Source organism: Cricetulus griseus, chromosome 2 (assembly GCF_003668045.3).
Source record: "Cricetulus griseus strain 17A/GY chromosome 2, alternate assembly CriGri-PICRH-1.0, whole genome shotgun sequence".
In the NCBI taxonomy this organism is placed as follows: domain Eukaryota; kingdom Metazoa; phylum Chordata; class Mammalia; order Rodentia; family Cricetidae; genus Cricetulus; species Cricetulus griseus.
The window spans coordinates 424,776,682-424,799,469 of NC_048595.1; the positions used below are offsets into that span (position 1 = coordinate 424,776,682).

A 22,788-nucleotide genomic window follows, 5' to 3' on the forward strand; every position below is an offset into this window, starting at 1 on the left:
GAAACCAGTATTTATTCCTAGTGCAAGAATGGGCTTTGGGGCCCCATTCCTCCATGGAGGGATACTCTCTCAGCCTACATACATGGTGGAGGGCCTAGGCCCTCCTCAAATGATATGACAGACTTTGATGATCCTCCATGGAAGACCTCACTCTCCCTGGGGAGTGGATAGGGAATGGGAAGGGGAAGGGAGTTGGTGGGAGGCATGGGAGGATGGGAGGGAGAGGGAACTGGGATTGATATGTAAAATAAGGTTGTTTCTAATTTAAATAAAAAATATCAAACAGAAAAAAAATAGGTGGAGAACCTTTGGGTGATAACGCATCTTCCCAGTTCTCTACTCCCATTGCAGCAATATGTCATATAAGACGAAAGTACCCAAAGAACTGGATCCAAAGCAGTTGCTATTTACTCCCTGTCTAATCTAGGACAAGTTACCTACTCATGTTAATTACTTATCAAGCACTTACTATATGCACAGATTGATTGTAGGCCTCCTTTCTTATATGACATGAATTATCTTATTAAATGTTATTTCATTGGTTGTAGTTCTTTATTTAACTATTTCTGCAATGCTTGAAGAAAGTAGTCTGGTTATCTCCAAAGTTAAATGACTTCCCAAAGTCACAAATACTGACTGGTAGTTGGTTGGAGTACTGTGACCAAGCACTCACAGGTTTGACAATACCCTATGTTTTCTTCTTTAAGAATCCCCACTTACTCAACCATACAATGGAAACTACAATAATGAATCTCTCACGATTGTTGCAAGAACAGAAAGACATAAGATCACTGTTACAATGATTTCTGGTTTGTTTTCTCACGCTCCTGGTTCAAAACCCAAGAGAGTCCTCTCATTTCTTTTGATCCTTTGTCCTCAAAACTTAACCTCCACCATGTCCTCTGACTGTTCTATCCCCAAGATCTTTAGGTCTTACCCATTCTCTCAATATTTGTGTCCCATTTCATATTAGTGAGAGTGTCCACTGAGATTTATAATTTAAACAACTGCATGATTATGTTTTTGCTTTGACCTTTCCTTATCCTGATCTAGTCTTCGAATTTGATCTGATTAACATATTCAGAACACCAGATCTTATTGTCACGTCCTCATTTTCATTGTTGGATAACAATATCCTAATATCTTCACTCTAGTAATTAGTGTTCCAGATCACTTGGTCATATTGTACATGTATAAATGTGTTTCCTGCTGGTATCTAATGGAACCAGGTTGCATTTATTGATGTACTGATTGGTCTGTGCTGTGATAATAAACACTGCTGATGTATTATGGTAGAAAAGACCCTTTGGTGCAGACCTTGTTAATGAGAAACCAGGGAAACACTCACTAAAAAAGTCCACATGTATTCAGTTGGTTATAATTGTGGAGAAGGGGTGGGAAAAGAGTAAATATATCATGCCTAATTCAGAAACACAATACTCTACTTACCCTACATCCTCACCATCATGATTTGGGTTCATCTCCTTCCTTCCTTGAAAAAGCTCATTCTGTTCCATGCAAACCCAACCACTGATGTTCCTCTAGTCTCCTTGAGAATATTTTTACCTAAATTCTTTAGGCTCAAAGATCTCATTGTTGCTGTTTTAAACCTTACTGCATTTTTGATTCTCTGTTTCTTCTGACAGAAGATTGCAGATTTTCAACTTAGCCCAAACTGATTATTGTAGGGGAAGCTGTAGCCATGCCTACTTAGGGGCTGGCTACAGGTGTGCCTGACCACGCCCTCACAAGCTTGCTAGGGCATGGTCAGGGGATGTAGGGTGACTGTGTTTGCTCTTTCGCTTTCACTTTGCTTCTTGCTGAACAGACTGCTGCCACGCCGGCTGGCTAGGTCGCTCTGTAAGTAAGGCTTTTTCCCTATTAAATACCCTTATATCTCTACCTGACTCCGTATTGGTAATTTCCCACTTTAGATTATGGACATTTTCATCTAAGAACTCCGTGCTCTCCTTCAGATTCCGTATAGTGCCACACCATCAGAGTGATTCATTAAGAGTCACTCAATGGGGGCTGTAGAGATGGCTCAGTAGTTAAGAGTACTTGCTGCTACCGGGGCCTTGGCAGTGTCTGGGTGTGTTGGATCCCGCCACCGAGTTCGGATCCAGTGAGCAGACCCCTGGCGTCAGGTGTGTCTGAGCAGGGCCGCAGAACCAGAATCGGAAACAGCCCCTGGGTTACCTGGACCAGTGGATGGAGGCAGAACTGTTACCAGGGCCTTGGCAGTTTTCTGGGTGTGTTGGGTCCCACCGCCAAGCTACTCTTCCAGAGGACCCCAGTTCAGATCTTAGTGCCCATGTCACATTTTCACAACCACCTGTAACTCCAGCTCCAGGGGTTCTAATGTCATCTTCTGGCCTCTAGTTACTGGCACACACATGGTACACGCACGCGCACACACACACACACACACACACACACACACACACACACACACCAATATAATAGTTTTGAAAGTCCAGGTACATCCACATTGACAAGGGATTGAAATCATGGCTTTAATACTCTAAGCATCCTTCTCGATGCTGCAAATGATTCTAATCCCATTCTTGTTCATTTGCTTTAGGCTTTCATTGAGCTGAAGTTTAATACCCATTTCAGAAATTTGATCACTGCTTGTTCTGAAGGTTTGGATACATTACCTGTGCTAACATGGCTTTGATAAGAATGGCAAACAGCCTGCCTGTGCACTGCATTTGTTCCTGTGGCTTACCTTCTGGATTACACACAAAACTAAAGATAAATCAACACAATAATGACATTAAATGGCAGCTTTTGGTCTGCCTGTGGAAGGAATATAATCCAGGTCATAAAATCAGGTACTTTGCCACCTAGTTTTTGAGCTCTACTTAAAATAAAGCCTAGAAACAACATATTAAAGCACACAGGATTCAGAGAAGGTGGGGAAAGTTTTCACAGTAGTTAGGTTCAATTTTAGCACATTCTTTCCAGAATAATTCATATTAGAGTTGCATAGAGAGGAGAGCCAAAGCATAGCATCTGGTCCCCTATTTCATGTGTTTTTCTTGGTGGGCTAAATGTCAATGCATATGACTCTTCCAGAGAAATTCCAGCTGCTCATACTTGTACCCTACACACACACACACACACACACACACACACACACACACACAGAGTGGTGAACACCTTTAGCACAACACTCAGGAAGAAGAGGCAGGTAGGTGTCTGTGAATTCAAGACCAGGTTGGTCTATATAGCTATAGCAAGCTCCAGGGTAGCTAAGTTATACTCTGTCTCAAAATAATTAATAATTATTATTAATAATAGTGCTGATAATTAACTGTGTCTAAAACAGAACAGTGTTGTTGTAATACAAAGTTCAATTGCCATAAAGTACTTACTCGAAGCCATCATAAGACTTCTCAAAATATCACTTGTATTTTTAGCATGTAACTTCTGAACTAGGAACATGCTATCCTTTCAATGAGCGTGACAGAATGATTCCCCTACATAAGAAGGGAGAGCTCTCAGCTATATGTCTTAGTTTTCTACTGACTTGTGAGTAAATTTGAACAGACTTCTTCATACCACTAGCCCCAGTTATTGTTGCACTGAACCCATCCATTTGTTCAATAAATATTTGGCAGATGACTACTAAGTAGCAGGCAGTATTCCAGAGAGTGGTTCTGTTAGCTGTGCCAACAGCAAGGTGAACATATCTAACAGTCACGACTGATTCTATCTGACAGATAACAGTGAGTGGAAAGCAGAGATGTGCACAGGAAAACTGAATTAAATCTTGGCTTCAGCACTCGCACCCGGTGAGGTCTGTCAGTAACATCTCTAAAAAATAAATGTCTTCATCTATAAAACATTTACAATTCAAAAATTATGTAACAAACGCCTTGATGCGTATGTACTGTGCTATACATTAGGCAATCAGATAAGGATTCTGCCATGGCAGGCCGTGCATCTTAAGCTCATGGGGTTTGTGCATGTTCTTACTGCACCATTGAAGCTGATTAGTGTGTGTTTGCAAAATCTGTTCCTGGGACCTTTAGAACTTTTCCTTCAAAGAGCAGAGCCTCATTTCTTTGCCCCTGGATACGGGTTGAACTTGGTGATTTGTCTCTAACATGAGAGAATATGCCAGAAGTGAAGTTTGTAAGGGCAAGTGATGAAAATTCAAGTTTCTGTAAGCTGGAGAGCTGAGATGGCTCAATGTTAATAGTTATTTCTTTTCTTTCTGAAAACCACCACTTGCTTCCTGGTGACCTCATGGCAGCTCGCAATCATCTACAGCTCCAGTTCCAGGGGAGCTGACACCCTTCTTTGACCTCTGAGGGTGTCAGGAATATATAAGGTGCACATACATACATGCAAGAACCTACTCCTATGCATAAAATAATTTTTAATAAAAGAAAATGCCAAATTTCTACCTGCTAATCTCCTGGATTACTGGTTCTGGGGAAATCTCACTGCCAAGTATGAAGACACTTAAGCAACCCATAGAGAGGACTCTCAGGGAGGAATCAAGGCCACCCACCAACTAATAACAGCATGTCAGTCATGGGAGCAATCTGCCTCAGAAAGCGATCCAGTCTCAGTTAAGTCTTGAGATCACAGCAGCCTTCGCCAAAATCTTGATGCAAGATTATGAGAAACTCTGAGCCACACCCACAGCAAAGTCACTCCCTAAATTTTAATCCATGGGAACCAGTAAGTAACTTCATTGATGCTGCCATGAAAAAAATTATGAGGGGAGATGGAGGTTGGGGGTGTTGTTGTAGGGTAACAGGTAGTACACCTTGACAGGAACACCTGCCTAGGCATTAATAGAAATAATTCTGGCAGAAAAAAGTCCTTTCTAGTTTCCTTTAGTTTATTGGCCACATTGAAAAATGAAAAATTAGGAATCTCACACAGATTTCCACTGTGTCCATTACTACAGGATGAAATCCATACTTCCAGGTCTAGTGTTCAAAACACTAAAAGATCCAACTCTAATTTAGTTGTTCCCATCTCCTTTCCAGTGAGACACCGTACTCTGGTATGGTGAGTCTTCTTTTCACTAACCAGTTAACTTCTAAAACTCCTGTCTCCGGGAGTTTTAACTTTTCTTGTTCCATATTCATGCTTTCTGTTCCAAAAATAATTTAATTTCATTCTAACTCTAAGCCATTCTAAATCTCTTCCAGGAGACTTCATTGTTAATGTACTTCATCAGTACTTGAATACTAATACTTAGTGCCTGAGCACTTACTTACACTATTGTTGCATAGTCTTATTAATTAATCAGTAAATATCTGTGTGTCTATTGTGTGCACAGGGCTATACCAAATATTGTTCTTCAGTTTTATTTAATTTTTTTTTTACTTTCAATCTAAAACAGCAGGCCATGTGTGTTTCTTCACTCTCCAGTAAGTTTGTATGCAACTTAAGGATGGAAGGCATCCTGTTCACAAGACACCTCCATATAGGTAGGATTTCCAAAGGCATCATTGTGCTATTTCCATGCAGGGAAGAAATTCCAAACTATCTATAGGGATGTTGACGTTTCTTATTGTTCTTGATGCACAGAACAATGTATATGCCAGTGTGTGAACCACTTTCTCATGTGAAACTAGACTTCTCTGAGAATGGAACTTAATGACAAAGTCATTTTGGAGGAACACCTACTCAAGAAGTTGTGAACATTTATATCCCTTGTCACCAACCTGGCAGGACTTTTTGAGAGAAGAGAAAACAAAGAAGAAAAATACTCAGAGCATATGACCCCTGCCTTCCTTTCTCTTTAGTTAATGTATTTCCACTCCTCCCATCTGTCTTAAATTGTACCAATTTCATTTGGACAGTTTGTAGCTAGAAAGCATGGCAAACCTTGTGTTGAAAGCTTCTAGGCTGTAAAGAATACTCTCTGAATTTTAAGAATATGGAAAGTGAGGGGTAGAAGAAAGGAATGTTGGGGGAAATGGTGAAATAACCATGGTAGAGATCTACAAACTTACAGACCTGTAACATTTCCAATCAAGAGATTTTGAAGGAGTTTCCAAACTAGAACTCTATTTCCAATTGGTCACCTGTGCCTACACTTCTGAGCCATGTCGCGTTCTGCTGTAACAGGACATCCGAACCTCCTTGTCTGTAGTTGGCTATGTGTGTATGCATGTGTGAGGTTGTGTGTGCTATGTGCTTTGTCAGAAACTGCACAGCTAAATGGTAACAGTTCTTCTCTTTGGAATACAAGACAAAACAAATAATACGGGATAAAACAAACAAACAAGTAAAAATACTGCAGGACTTCCATATTTGTAATACAAAGATAATTATTCAATTCATCAATGAGCTTGGACAGAAAAATACGCAAATGGAGTAAAATAAAGTAAATTCAGTTTAAAAATATTTCACTGACTTCTCACTCCCTTCAAAACAAAGATGAATACTTTGAGTTCCATCACCTACACTTTTAATAAGCACCCTCCTTAGACAATACTCTAAATTCCTGCCCTGTGTCCCCACCCATGACAGCTGGTATCTGTAAGGAATGTAAAGATGCTCATTGCTAACTCAAAAGCTCCCACAGTCCCTCAAGACTCCAGCTGAGACACAGCTACAAAGCAAAGTTTTCTGGGTAATCTAAGCTGGGTCCTATGGGGGCCACAGCAGAGCCATCAGCAGAAGAGAAATCGGTAATGGTGATTTGGATTATACTTTAAATTCTGATGTTTTTTCACTGTCTAGATTTTGCATTTATTTCTAAAATAATTGAATTAAAATAGAATTGATCTTGAATCCTAAGATTTTGGTCAATTATTTGAATTTAAGCCGTCTCTGCCCTGCTACATCCCAGTCTGGGTCCTTAATAATGTCACCAATTTCATCTCATTTGGTGCCTTTGTGGTGAGCATAACTACTTTAGCATTTTTAATGTACTCCGTACACTCCTCTAGACATGGCATTGTGAGTGCTCATGGCTATTCTCATCAGTGCTCCAGATATGGAGCAGATGTCCTTTAAATACATGATGATAACAAGAATATGTGTTGGGAAATTTCAATCAAGTCCTCCTCATCTCTCAATAAGGACTAGACACTAGAATATTTTAATGATGTACAAAACTGAATCTATGGTTTCTAAATATAATAGAAAATAATATCCATAACTAAATTACTATACCTTGAGATCAAGCACTTAAATATTTAGGAATTATTAACTTGTTTAATTTATACAGTAACTGCATAAACTAGGTGTCATTATACAGCACCTGTACATACAAATGCGGAAAGTGCAGCTCAGAGCATCCTATAGACTTTCCCAAGATGTGTTTCAACAGGCAAACTGAATCTGTGATTTCAACCTCCAATTGCCTCTCACAATGATAGAAATTTTATTCTGATTATAAATGTGTAAGTTTATAACCAGAACAAGTGTAAGTCTCATGTTTTAAAATGTGAAAATGTTATAGGACCTTCTTATATTAATCCACAATGAAATTACAATTGACCAGAGAGAAAGAAAATAGTATCGTGGTATTTCTTCCACATGAGCTACTTCACTCTAAAAATACTGGTTCATTCTTCAAAGACAAAGGACATGATGTGACCTAATCAGGAACAATGGAAAACTTAAACAGCAGGAGTAGCATGGGTGACTGAAGTCCAGTAAGCCAGGTTCCCTGCGTGTTGCTTAGAAGGAAGTTTTCATGAACAGTCACTTGGGAAGATGTGGTCAGCCAACTGTGTCGCTGCTCCCTCAGCCATGAGCCAGTCTGGGCTGTCTGCTCCACTATAAGTGAAGGAGAATTTGCTGGAATGGTATTTTTAACTCTAGATCGTGGCTTTGAATGGATATTGGAGAAAGAAACTGAGATTGGTGACCTCAGGAAGTGATTTTACTATTATTATAAAAGCATTTAAAATAAACATTCAGTTACTCTTACCTATAGATGTGGACATTCATGTCCCCCGTGTGAGAATAAGAGGAAATTCTCTGCTTATTTTGAAGGGAAGGCAAGAGGAAAGTGAGAAAAAGACAAGACATGGGAGCCAGGCCGTGGTAGCACACACCTTTAATCCCAGCACTCAGGAGGCAGAGGCAAGTGGATCTCTGTGAGTTCGAGGCCAGCCTGGTCAACAGAGCAAGTTCCAGGACAACTGCCAAAGCAATACAGAGAAACCCTGTCTTGAAAAAACAAACAAAGAAAGAAACAACAACAACAAAAAAGACAAGACAAGACATGGGTAGCTTCCATACCAAAACTCCAGTAGCACTCTGGGAAGTTTGTCAGACAAAACTCTCAAAGTAGGGGTGGTATAGAAAGGATAGAGAATAGCTCGAGAGACTATGAATTGAGAAATCTTTTCATCACATTGTCTGCCATTAGGGTGTGACCATCTGTGCTGCAAGACTCAAGGCTAAAGCTAAGGAAATGGGCAACCAACAGCTGGGGCTGCAGCCTGCTGGGTAGGAGTGGGGGTGCCAAGCTATGCTCGCATTAGCTTCCTCTTGCTTACTTCAAACAGCCCTGAGAAGAATGTCAAGGGGAACAGGGTCCAATATAACCTCCATTTTGTTTCTGTGTGTCTCACAGAATTCATCTTCATATTGTCATCTGAAGTGCCAGTAATGTTTGCAAAATGGTCCTTATATGTGATTTAAGAATGGGGGACTGGAAAGGAAATTCAGAAACAATTCCAGAATTTTAAAAATTTCTTAATCAAGTTAACTCTCCCATATAAAAATATCAATATCTCCTATGAATTTAAAATTTCTAAATATTTGTAATGGAAATTTCAAGGCAGACCTAGTTTGGGACAAGTCATGAGACTCTGTTTAAGTTTCTAATTTCAAGGTAAGCATTACAGTCATTTTTGGCATTTTAATTTTTCTTTATTAGTTCTTTTTTCTCTCTTTTTAATTTTTGAAAGTTAAGATACAGTTATGTCCTTTCCCCATTCTCTATCCTACTGCCAATTCCTCTTATGTACCTCCCATTTGCTGATAGCACAGTCATCTACACCTGTATCTGAGAAGTTAAAAAACAAGCCAAGTTAGCTGCTTGCATATTCACAGAGAGTGTTTTTACCATCATTTGGGGGTGACTTTACTATCCAGTCTCCTGTAACAATCTAACTTCTATCATCTTTTGACTTGCTAAGTTCCTATTTGTTCCTTTTTCTAGGAGCTGGGCTGTATCTGATATGACTCTGATGCTAAGAGGGGCCCCTGCTGCTCATGAACTTCCTGTCTGATAAGTGAGGTAAGACTGTCATCAGTCATGCAAATACAACTATAAGTCAAAACATCAATGATGGGCACAGTGAAAGTAATTAGAATGTAAGTAATCGGAAAATATTAGGGACTAAGATGCTCTAATAGGCTTTGAGGATGTGAAAGAAACAACCATGGTATGAGGACATTCAGATGCCATCTCTGCAAGCACAGGTACCCTACCTCAGAACAAAAAGAAAGTAAAGGTGAGAAAATTCTGACTATGGAGGTCTTGAACCCAAAGGATTTTGTGATATGTGGGAAAAGACAGAACTGGATTCGACTCCACCCTTCTTGGAGGTGGAATCGATCCAACCCAGAGATGACTGGATTTTTATGTCAGAGTGAAACAGGAAGGATGGAAATGTACAGGCAACTCCAGGATGCATTTCATAAGACAGATTCTGACTTGAGAGCTACAGGTGACAGGAGGTGATAAAGGGGAGAAGTCAAAGATGACTCAAGCGTTTCTAAGCTGAGACTGACTGGTGGTGCTGAGATGGATGAGAATGGAGAAATCAGATGAAGCAATGCCCAACAAGTGATGAATAATGTTGATCCCTGGGCTTCCCAGAACAAAATCTTATCACCCTGGGTACAACAGTCTATGTGGATCCTACAAACCACCAAGTGGCCAATAATTTCAATCTTCCTTCTCATTTTCCCTAGACAACTAACAGAAAAAGAGTTCACCATCGTGGCTAAGGTCAACCAATTAAGTTTCGACCCAATCAAGAGAGTAAAGAAAATGATGGACCCTGAGTCCCTCAACAATTCCACCAAAACATGAGACAGTGCTAGAGAGCAAATACACCGTGGAATCCATCACACAGGCATGAAAACATCCAGGGCAAAATCAACAGAAAAATGCTGCATCTCCCTGTCTTCCTTAACTCTCACCCAAGAGATACTTCACAGGCTCTTTCAGCATAGATGACTCAATAACTTCTAAACAATTCAGGCATCATAGCAAAAACAACCTGCATGGATCCCATGGACCTGCCAGCCATTGATCAATAATTTCAATCTTCCTTAAAACTTTGTTTCCTCAATCTGCTGATAGGCACAAAGGCCAGTTGAGGTCACTTTTCAATCTCTAGCAACGCTGATAGATGGTAGGCCAAAGAGAGAAAAGGCTGAGCCAAGCCTCGGGATCTAGATAAATGCACAGAGGTGTAGGTGAAACCTAGGTAAAATTCCGGGCTTGTACATGTGAGCCTGGTGAGCTCTTAACATTTGGGTGTTTTCAGAATAGCTCAAAGAAGTGATGTGTTAACTGAGATAATGTGAGCACAGGCCCCAACATCTGTCTCCATGTAGTGTTATCTAGTAGATGTTCCCTGTCGTTATTTTCATGTGTCCCTACATACAAAAGGTATGCTTTGGTGGTCAACATGTGCTCAAAATGTTAGCTGAGCTTGAATTCGTCCGAGCCATGAAGTCACATCTGGAAACACAGATTTCAGTGTAACCCTATGACAGCATAGACTGGTGTAATTCAATTGACCCCTGCCTACTGCTAGCTCCTATCAGTCTGATGTGTGTATAGTAGATGGATTTGCTACTCTCTAAGGAGCAGGAATATTAGGAAATGAAAGCTTTAACGTGCTTGGGTTTTACTCAATATATAGTGATATTTATACAACATACTTCTCATTATACTTTTAGTGCTATTTTCAATCACCTGAAAATATTTATTAAAATCATACACAAGACAATGTAATGTGATGCCTCGTTGGTCAGAACTTCATTCTCTGCATCTACTGGTCTCAGTCAGACAATATCTAACTGGTCTTAATAAACTGTCCCACAGCAGCCTGCATGCCCTGGACCTCCTGGATATGTGTACAATGAAAGAAGAAAACTCTGTGGTATATTATAGTCGAGCTTAGTCTGAGTGTGTGCTGGAGAGTTTTGTTGTGTTTGCCTCATTTTGCTCCTAAGTGGGGAGTCTGCACTTTGAAGTTCATCTCTTGACAAGTTCCTGCATGTGGAGATTGCAAGAGGTTGGACTGACTTCAAAGTTGGCGCCATGGCTGCTTTCTGCCAGAACGAAGGAGAGGCATCAGGGCCTGCCTACCAGGCTTGGGAGGTTTTCTTTCCCTGAGATTCGCAACATGCAAGAGCTGTTTGTTGCAACATGAAAGGGTGAGAGAAGGCAGATGATGATAGCACAAATAAGCTCACACAGGCTCCCACGCCATCACAGTCTACGGTGGCTTTCTCGCTCATGCCAAATCCAGGCTTTCTCAGTGCCCAGACATCAAAAATACTACAGAAGGAGTCTTTTGAGTTACTTATTATATTCTTCTGAGTAGTTTACAGAATCCTACAGGCCTGCTGAGCTATCCTGAGAGCAGAATGTGGCCATGGGATTACAAACGTCACTCTCATCACGACAGAGTTTCATCAAAGGGTGTAGTCTAATGTCTCAGCTTTATTATTCTATTGCCCAACCAGTAGTATAGCCCAGAAAGGGTTTTCCCTCTTTGAAACAGGACCTGATATCTGTGATACTACAGTCACAGTGATGCAGCATGAGTCAGAACACGCTTTGCTGAATAATAATATCGAGGGAGACTCCAAGATACACACCCCAGAGCCTTTCTCCATATTCCTGATTTCATGACAGGAGCGCTTACATCTTTAACCCTTGATGTTTAGTCCTCTTTTACTGATATAAGTGATACAACATGAAAACCAAGCCCTAGCTACTAGACTTAAGAATTACAAGTTTCAGTAGCTTACTGTCAGAGTCTCCAGCCAGACTGCTTCGGCCTGACATCACCACGCATCACTGCAATCTTAGTTCAGTGTCTCCACTTCTGTGTGCATCAGTTTTCTCAGTAATGAAATGAATAATTCAGTCATTGTCTCCCTGAGCACGCACCACAGAGTATGAAATCAGTAACTTTTTTTTATTATTTTCTTTTCTATAGCCAGTTTTGATTTTTCAATATTATCAATAAATAAAAGTGTAAGACCCAAAGCAAGAACAACTGAAACAACAACATAAAAATACCTAGATCCAAACTGTCATTGAGGAGGTATTTTTACTATAGAGGTGAGGGCAGGGATGGAGTGGGCAACACCTTCTGTATTAGTTTCCAGAGCAACGCTTTCAATCGTATAATTGTGGGGTTTTTTTTTTCTATTGATTATTAATTGAAATCCTGAACATCATTTTTTGAACTCCTATTTACCCAGATCTAGAAAGGATTAATTGTTTAAGAGACTTAATATAGCCTCAAAAATCTCAAAAACAAACAACAAGCAAAGGTAACTGGTTTCCAATACCTTTCTCTTGTGTTCATGTGATTGAATCCCCGCAAATCACAGTCTCTCTAGGCACTGGGTGTCTTGTGTGTAATATGAGCAGTTCTTTTCTAGTTCTGATAACAAACCAATCAGCTTTTTTTTAGGACAAAGTTTATGTGGTCTAAGAGGCTAACAAACACATATTCAGTGTTTGGACTCTCCTGTAATTTTGTTCTCCACCTCCAGACAAGGTCACTTTATATCCAGTTATTACTTTGGTTTGCTAACAGTTACATGTTACATAATGGTTTCTCATCTCCTCTATGGTTCTATGGTTCCTTCAGGAGCCTCCAGATCAGGCCCCCCTCTTCTGTTTCTCAATAGCTTAGGGGGATGCTGAGGCCTCTGCAGGGTTTCTTCCAACTCCTACCGGATTGCACCAGTCACTTTAAGACCATTCATTCCCAAACCTTAAATTTCTTTCCTGAAAGTTTCAGAAGAAATTTTTAAGTAACTAGAAAAATTATTTTAAAATAAGAAGTTGGTGAAAATGGGTTGAAAGGAGCTAATAAACTGTCACTATCATCGAATCAGTCCATTGCATCTTAAAGTAGAATATCTCGTTTGGTCGTCAGTCCACACTGATTGTGTTGTTGCTATAGCCCATGTTTTCCTTTTTAGGTCTTACATACTAAAGATATAAAGGGCACATAAACTTCACTAAACACATCACCAAACTGTTACAAAACACACACAACAGAGAAAATGAAATTATGCTGTTTTAATAACAACTTAATTAGTTCTCACTGGCAACTGTACGTAATGACATATGAGAAAGTCCTTCAGAAAAAAAGGGTGCTATTAGCATGTAAGGAATTGCTTATTCTAGCACCAAGGGTTTAAATGCTTTACATTAACTGCATTGATATTTTCTGAATTATCCTGACACGCATGACTGAAATAGATTCCACATGGTTCACATCCTACGTCTCATGAACAGTCATATGACTGAAAAATCACAGCAATTACTTTACAGTCAGTAGCATGTTACTGTTACTCTTCAAAAATTAATTCAGCATTGTATTCTGGTCCACTGCCAACTATTATAGTTATTTGAAGTTGGCTTGGTAAAGCTGTTTTACAATGCTATTTTGAGGAGGTGGCTTCTTGGAAATATCTCTCTAGTCTTTTCCTCCCAAACTAAGAAAACTAATCCCCAAAAGAAGTGAACAGCAATAGCAACACACTGAAAACAGAACCTGTCAAATAATTGAGGCTCAAAGCTCCGCCTCTGATGCCAAGGCCTTCCTGAGTCCTTCCTGCATCTCTGTGTCAGATCCAAAGGAAAAATGATGGAGTGAGTTGGGCAGTCGGCCCACTTTATAGCTGGGCAGTGACTTCACAGAAGAGAAACAGCCAGAATTGGGAAACAACCTTCTTTCTAACAAACTGCATTGACACATTTACACTCTCAGCTCTCATCAGTGAAGAACAGCAGAGGTGTTTGCAGTCCAGGATTTTGTTTGTTCAGTTGATCAAATACCAGTCTGTATTTTCTACTATGGGAGTGAAGAATGACGGAGCCTATGGTGGCTGCCTTGTGTTGTTGTGCCATGGAGAGACTTGTGATGTAGATAGAAAGATTTAGCTCATGCTGTCCTCTATGTGTCCCATGTTTTTCTAGATAACTATATACATACAAAATTGTAACTTTAAAAAAATTTCTCCCTCAAGATAATGTCTAGCTGTGAAGCCTGGGCTGACATCTAACTCAAAACCCTCCTGTCTTGGTCTTCCAAGTGATAGGATTAGAAACATGTATCACCATATCTGGCTACGGTTGAACATTTTTGTTGCTTAAGAATTTCAAACATCTGTATAATGTGTTTTTAATCACCTTCCATTCCCACTCCTCCTATTTCTCCCCATCCCCCTGTCTGTAGCACTTATTCCTCCCAATTTCTTGTGTTCCTTTCCCCACCAGAGTCCACTTTTTGGGAGGGAAACCTACACAAACTTTTTATGCAGCTACCACCAAGAAGAAATACCATCTAAAAGAAATAAAGTTTAGAACTGAGCACTGACATGGCACTAAAATAAATCTTAGGTAGAATACAAACAATAGAGAAACAACCAGTTATTTACTTACAAGTTGGTTTTGCTGTTGGTGGAAATTTGGTCCGTGTAATAGCCAGAATTATGAAAATAATGACTGGCCATAAGATCAAGACAAGTGTCCAAAGCTGCAAAGCAACAATAGAAAAATGTTATAGTACTGACAGTAAATTTTATACATATACTCCAACAAACAAAAACTACTGAATACAAGAAGATGGTCAAACTACAACATTCCAACAGAGGCTGGATATTTTAGTACCTTATTAATTAACAAGGGAAGGAGAGAATTTCATAAATGCAGATGACTGCACAAGAATTTTTTTCAGATCTACTCTTCAAATGGTCACTTAAGTTTCCCTTTCTGGTCACCAATCATGACAGTCCCAGTAGTGATTATTTTAAACCTCAAATAACATCAGTAACTTCCAGAAAAATATTTTAGTGTTTTCCATTTGTCTGTTGGGTAAGACTCAGTTTTCCAAGTATGGCAAATAAAATACAGCATACTTTCAACACATCATACAATTTCCAGTGTCAGCATTCTATGCTCAGCGACAAAGACTAGCGTGTGGCTTTGAGTAACGGCCCAATAAATACTGTTGAATAAAGCAATGGATGAATGAGCCAACAAAATGAATGGTTGAGTCAGAGAGTGAACTGTAGCTCTTTGCCACCCTAGAGTAACATCCTGTGTGCTTCCATTGTAGAGCCTAATTTATTTTTATGGTTGCCTAGTTCCCAGAAAAAACCAACAGCTCATATATGGTAAGGACAGTGTTGTATTCATTCCTTAATTTTCACTACCTGGTGTAAAAGAGGCTCCCAAGGAATGTATATTGCACTGAAACTTCTACAAGAGAGTTTCACTCTCAGGCATAGGAATAGCTGCTTACCTTCCTGGTTTAGACACAGCTGGGGGCCAGGAGACAACCCACCCACAGTGGGTAAGGATGCTTGCCATAGGAGCCTAATAAACTGAGTTCCGTGTCCAGAACACAGGGAGAGAATTGACTCCACACAGCTCTCCTCTGACCTCCACACACATGCTCTGATATATCTACTTCCCCACATCATACACACACACACACACACACACACACACACACACACACACACACACAATAATGATGAAAATAACAACAATAATAATAGTAAAAATTTTAGGAGCCACAATTTGGGCCTGGCCTCACAGATCTGTAACTGAGCTGATAAGAAGGCTAAGGCAAAAGAAATGCTTGTTCAAATCCTGCCGGGGCCAATGAGTGAGTTCAACTTGATCCTGGGCACTTCAGTGAGACTATCTCAAAATAAAAATAAAAAATAAAAAGAGGGCTTGAATAATTTGTTCAAGGCCCTGGATTCAATCCTCAGGACTAGAAAAAAGTTAACTCACTATCTACCTAATATTTTTCAGGCCTGTGATACTGGCTCCTTAGCAGTGAAATCACATAGTCACAAAACCATGAGCTGTGCTAATCAGACAGCTGTGGTGCTCAAAGCCAAGCGTGGGGCACAAACTTTGCTTGCATTCCATCCGGTTAAACATGGACCTCTCTTTTGGCCTGATGACACAGTCAGAGTTCTGTCATTTCTCACCCACTTTACAGAGCCAATCTCAAATTTTCTCCCTGTGGCTCTTCCGTGTTGCAGAACAACTCAAAGCCAATCGGTTACTGATCTGTTTATCGATCCCTCAGTAACTCCCGACTGAAAGCTCCACAAAAGTCTCTGCTGAGGATCTTAGAGCATGATTCTCCCTGCTGGTAGGTAGACTCTGGGTATAAGGACAAGTTTTTTGTTTTTGTTTTTGTTTTTTTAAGATTGAAGACATTCTTTTAGCTCTGAGACATTTGACGTTTGGTTTGATCGGAGCCAAGATGCATCCAGACAGGTGGAACTGCTTAATGTAAAGTGACACTTGGCAGACAGTGATGTGTACGCTGAGTTGCCTGGGGATCTCACAAGTATTCAGATGTGGGCTTGGTAGATTTGAAGGGAGTCCTGAGGGTCTGCATGTTAAGGCTCCCAGGTAGGTGGTACTGATTGTCCACAGACTACACTTTGCACAGACGGGAGTTAGATACGCAGAAGAACTGTTTATCAGGTCTTAAAATATTTTTTGCTGGAAAGTCTCCTGGGCATCATCTGATAGATAGACTTTAGGCACATTTTAAAGCTTAAATATGAGAAAGCATTACATTTTTTCCTGTCATTTGTAATTAAAATTTCCAGTAATTATGCATGTAGGCAAGGAACTTGGATGCGGTTAGGTCTGTGACTTTATCAGCATCAGAACTCATGCATATTTTAATATCACATTAGGATTGTTGCAGGCATCCCAAATGCTATTCCTACTTCTTAGCATGTTAAAGTGATGGTACTGTGGAGCTGTCACTAGACCCTTTATTTAATGCTATTATTTAAAAAAAACACACATTTTATCATATAACAAATTTTCGTTTGAAAGTTTAATAATTTTTTCATAGTTGGCTTCATTCACAATCTTAGGTATTCAATTCCTTTTAATTTTTTTAAATTTTAAAACATTCCTGGAATAGCCTAGACCGCCAAACCCAATCAAGGCATCAAAGATGCTAAGGACTATTTATTTGTTTGTTTGTTTGTTTGTTTAGTCTATAAATCCTTTACATCATGTATCTTGATCCCCATCCCCTTGCACCTGCCCATGCCCCCACAACCCCCCCCCCAGTAAAACAAAATTTAAGGGGAAAATTTGGTAAAATAAATGTTAAAAGGGAAAACTTTAAAAAAGGACTCTTAAAAAATAAAATAATAAAATAAAATAAAAAATAACTCTTACCCTGATAGAGGTCATGTCTTCTGCTTACCAAATGCTATCAGAACTTGTCCAAGTTACACACTCAGTGGGTAAATAGTGTGTGAGCTTGGGTGTGAATCTTGAAATACACAGGGCAGAAATTTTTAATGTAATTATTGCACAGTTTGAGGATTAAAGAAGAAATTATTTCAGGAAGCAGATTGGACAAAATACTAGGGCCACAGAATTGTAAATTGTGTTGTTATTTTTGCCTAGTCCTTGAATAGTTGACAAATTGGAGTCTGTTTTTCAAACATTCTAGATACAAAATAACTATTATATTTTATGTGACTCATTTGAAATGTGGACTATAGGGAATTGAGTTTTTTAAAAAATGAATGATTATAGATTTAGCCATTTGGTATGGGAGACTGGAGTTACTCTTTAAAGTGAATATTCTTTTGGAATAGGAGGTGTGGAATCCATTAGCTGCTTTTAGAAGCATCTATTTGTTTCCTCCAGTAGCCTCATGAGAATCAGAAACTGAGATAAACTATTCCAGACATCCACCTTCAAATGAGGGACACACTTTGGCATTTCTTAAAGTTGTCTTTTTTGATTGGTCTAATTGGATGATCTTTTTTCACAAGGGTGTTTTGGTAAATTTTGAAATTAATTTTACAGCTATTTTAAATCCAGGCAAAACTACAGTGTAAGTCAGAGAAATTTAAGGCAATTTAGGTTCTGTTAAAGTGAAAAAAATTACAAAACCTACAAACAAATCTATTATCGCAGGCTTTTCCTGGGGTTTTAGTCACAGCAGGTTAGAGGATAGTGCTGTGTGCTGCATCTCAGAGGGATGAAAAACACAAAGTCCTCTATACTGTGGTCTTGGGTAAGTGTCTGGGCTCCCAGCTGAACAGCCATACTCCCTAGGCCCTAGCCCCTGGTGGCACATCCCAAGCCCTGCCCCCACCCATGGAAGCCCCAGAAACCTGGCAACAGCCTCCCCACACCCCCAACCATTCCCCACAACATTAGTGACCACCAGAACCTGTGGCCCCTGCCTGCACCTGGAGAAAGAGCAACCACCTAAGCCACAGGTCCCACCTGCATGAACCAGAGGAAGAGATGGGTAGATGACAGTTTAAGAATACATTCAACAATATACTGTGGTTTGGGGGATGCTAAAGTTGACAAATTAATCGCAAAGGCATGAAATGGTTGCTTTCAGTTCTATGCTAAATATTATTATAAACAACCTGAAAACAGAGACAGTGTCAAAGATCCAAGTACTGAACCAATGAGCTGTGACTTCTGTTTGTTTGGCAAAGGGCTAATGTATTGATTTTACACTTAAGAGACACAGGTGCTACTTAGCACTCTGAGGAAAGCCATTCATGAAGGTTGTGTATTCTGTTGATATTTTAATTGTCTCATTCTATCTCTGTAACTCATTTGTACTCCCTCACCCTATGCTCTGGAAACTTAAAGGCATATATGCACTTGTGGTTGCCAGTTCCTTGGCAGGAACTGATATTTGTGTTCTTCAAATCACTTAGGGTTTGTTTCCTATCTGAAATGCCCTGTTCTGTTACTTCTCTCTCCATTCATTCCTGAACAACTCATCTTTAAAAATTCCTTGTATGAAGTCCATCCACACTATTAATGAAGAAGTTACAGTGGTCAAGTGAGGGAAATGGTTGATGAGGACCACAGAGGTAAGATCAGCCAGTCCATACTGACTCCTGTGGGCTAAAGAACACAGTGCAGGGAAATGAGAGGCAGTGGCAAGTGGCTGGTTTCCTATGGTGTAACTGACAAAATTTTCCCCATTAGGGGGAATCCAAATTCTCACTATTGAACAGGAAATTACAAGTATGCAAAAAAGGGGAAATTAGAATTAATTCAGTAGTGGTGGGTAAGAATTATTAACATGAGTATAAATTTAGGATGGCTAATCCTGGTTGTCAAACACCTGACAATAGGGAATCTCAATTAAGGAATTGCTTCCATCAGACAGGACTGTGAGCATGTCTGTGGGAACATTTCCTTGGTCAGAAACTGACATAGGAGGACCTGCTTCACTGTGAGAGGCACCATTCCTAGGCAGGTGGGCCTGAGAACAAGCCAATAAGTAGGGAGCCTCCCTCCATGGTTTCTGCTTCATTCTCTTGCTTTGGGATCTTGTCTTAGCTTCACTTAATTGTGAACTGTAGCTTGAAAGCTGAAACAAAACCCTTTCCACCCCAAAGCTGATTTTGATCTGAGTGGTTTATTACAGCAACAGAGAATCAGGCTAAGACACTCCTTACATACAAAATGTATTTTTAAAAGTCATGATGGCATATCCATTAATGCCAGCACTAGAGAGACAGAGGCAGGTAGATCTCTGTGAGTTCAAGGCCAGGCTGGTCTACATAACAGGTTTCAGGCTAAGCCGAGCTACATAATGAAACACTGTCAGAAAGAAAGAAAGAAAGAAAGAAAGAAAGAAAGAAAGAAAGAAAGAAAGAAAGAAAGAAAGAAAGAAAGAAAGAGAGAGAGAGAGAGAGGGGAGGGAGGGAAGGAGGGAGGGAGGGAGGGGGAAAGAGAAAGGGAAAGAGAAAAAGCACAAAATGATAGGTAGAAATATGTATTACTTCCTGCTTTTCTACTTTACAATTCCAAAGCTCTTCCCTCTTCATTCTTCAATCATTGTCTCAGCCCTGAAAACACTAATTTTTCCAAGAAATCTTAGCTTCTTCCAGTGGACATTCAATAGCTATCAGTTAACATTGCTAGTGGACTACTACTATTTCCAGGCCTGGACATAGTTAGAAAATACATGCAGAAGATAAAGAAAGATCTATTCATCCATCACTGATCATTAAACAGATGTAGGTAGATAGAAGAAATTTAATAGTTTTGTTGTTCAGAGACTGTCAAATAATGAGAGCATATACAAGGACACAGGTGCCAGCTCATGAGAACCCGAATTCAAATTTAATCCTATGGCCAAATTTAAACATTAAAATACAGAGTGATAACAGAATATCTAGGGGTCACCGAGTCTACAGATATAAATAAATAGGAGTAAGAATTGGGTAGAAATGCTTAGTAAGAAATAGAATACATGTGCACATTTTCCCACAAGGGGAAGTTGGCATCATACACAACTGACAAAATGCAATGGCAGAAAAGAGAACAGTGTTCTTGAGTTTCTTGTCCAATGAGCTGATGTAAAAATGAGGAAATGAGAGATGCACAAAACAGCCATCCTGGGGGCTCAGGAAGACAAAGGTCACAGACGGCAAGGGCAGTTTCAGGCTGAGGGAGATGAGAGATGTGAAAACTGTACGAAGCTGGACAGGGCCTTTGCTCTGCAGGACACAGTTCCAACAACTGCCAAAGCTAGAAATGAGTCTAGGAATCTGATGGCATTTTACGTTTTATAGAGAGAAAGGAAGAATCTAAGAATATATGGAAATAAAAAACAAAGTACCCAAGAATCAGATGGTGTTTTACATTTATGTATAGAAACCCACTCTAAAGTATTGAGACACGAGGCTCAAACAGTCATGGGTTTTTGTGCTGTCCTGATGACTTTCCTTTTAATTTGAAATTATTTCAAGACTAAAAGTCTAGAAATTATTTCAAAGATGTCTATATCTCTTCTCTAAAAATTCCTGACCCAATTTGAAAACACAAGCATAAAGATGAAGCAAGAGGAAAAGAGATCACAAAGAAAGGTGCTCCATAGGCAGAGATTATATCTACCCAGACACAAAGTTGTTAAACTTGGAGTGTACTTTTTAGCTTTAAGATATAGGGCTGGAGGGATGGCTCAGCCGTTAAAGGCTAGGCTCACAACCAAATATATAAAATATATTTGACTACAGCATGGGAAGTCCGTTCATGGGCTAGGCAAACATAGGCCTGCTTTGCACAAACAATAGAAGCAGGCGGACCAGCATGACCCAGGAACAACAGCTTATGAGGATGGTGTTTTAAGAGCAGGTTAATCAGCAGAGCCCAATTGGGCAGCCTCTTTTGATGTGCACAGCTGCAAGCTCTCTTAATGGGCTGTCATGGGAACCTGGGGCTTTCTTCCATGGGGCAATGATCAGTAGCTAAATCATTCCTATGAGATGGGGAGAAAGTGAACACGATGGGGTGAGAGTGGGAGGGAGGTGAGAGTGTTGAGTGGGGGTGTTGAGTTGGAGTGTTGAGTGTTTATATAAGACTGTGAATGTGAGGGCAAGATGTGTGTATTTCATTTTTCCTGGCACAACACAGTGCTAAGCAAGTGTTCTACCGCTGAACTACATCTAGCCCCGTGATGTGTTGTTTTTGTGTGCTCTGCTTTTAATTAGTTTTTAGTTAGTGCGCAAAACAATGGATTTCATTATGACATTTTCACACTTGTATCTTGATGGAATTTGATCCTATTCACCTTCAAGTTGGGGGAGGTAATGGGGCAGTACTAGACCTCATTTCACCAACTACACTCAACAAAGTCATTACACACAGAATGGCATCAATCAAATGTAAACTCACCCCAAAATTTCCACTGAAAGCTGATCTGCGGTACCTAGCAACTAGAATAAATTACGCAGTCACATTTATTTCTCTACGAACTATTATTTCAAATCTTTAAGAAACCTTACAAAACTGGTTATATGAAAGAAAAAAATAAAGAAACTTGTAGTCTCAACATTCTGGAGAACTACCTAGTCAGGATTGTTCATTCTAAACCCTGCTAGTCCATCTGATTCTAATTTGCTTAACAATGTTACTATCTTCTAATTATTTTACTAATGGGTAAGTTCTTAAAAAAATAATAACTTTTAACACCTGTTTTAAAATTTGAGAAAATGACTTTAAACATCGCTTAGAGACATTTACCCTAGAGCAGAAACTGATTGGAGGTAGATGGGCTAAATTAGACTAACAGAGGGTTGTATTTATTGCACACAGGTTGTTGTCAATGGGGTTCAAATGCTTTAAAGTAGAGCATGTGGTCTCTGTTTCATTATAGCTGTAACATCCCCTCCTGTTTTATTCTTTGTGAATTTCACAGAGTTGCATTATTGCCTTGCCCTTCCAGATATTAATGCCTCTTGTACTACAAGGTTTGAAGTTGGTTGTGCCATACTGCTGCCAGTACTAAGCTTAGTTATGGATACATCACCTAAATAAAACCAGAATGACTAGCATGGCAATCTATTCTGCTTCACTGTGGTCTTGGAGACTCTTAAGGACTCTTAGAATAGAACATACAAACTGTAATCATTTACAAAGCTTTGAGTGCTCATTAGTATAACAAAGTTTGTTGAGCACCTACTTATGCCATGTCATAAGGATAAATAAATTTTTAAGTCTTTTGAGGAGAGAAAACTTAA

General features: G+C 39.7%; 1 protein-coding gene across 2 annotated transcripts in view; it reads right to left on the reverse strand.

Annotated features, from left to right (window-relative positions):
- Abca12 (ATP binding cassette subfamily A member 12) overlaps positions 1–22,788 on the reverse strand; it is a 166,766-nt gene that overhangs the window by 137,381 nt on the left and 6,597 nt on the right. For both annotated transcript variants that reach the window (XM_035439241.1, XM_035439240.1), the window contains exon 2: positions 14,657–14,750. In XM_035439241.1, the coding sequence (XP_035295132.1) occupies positions 14,657–14,750 (94 nt within the window). The remainder of the gene's footprint in view (positions 1–14,656; positions 14,751–22,788) is intronic.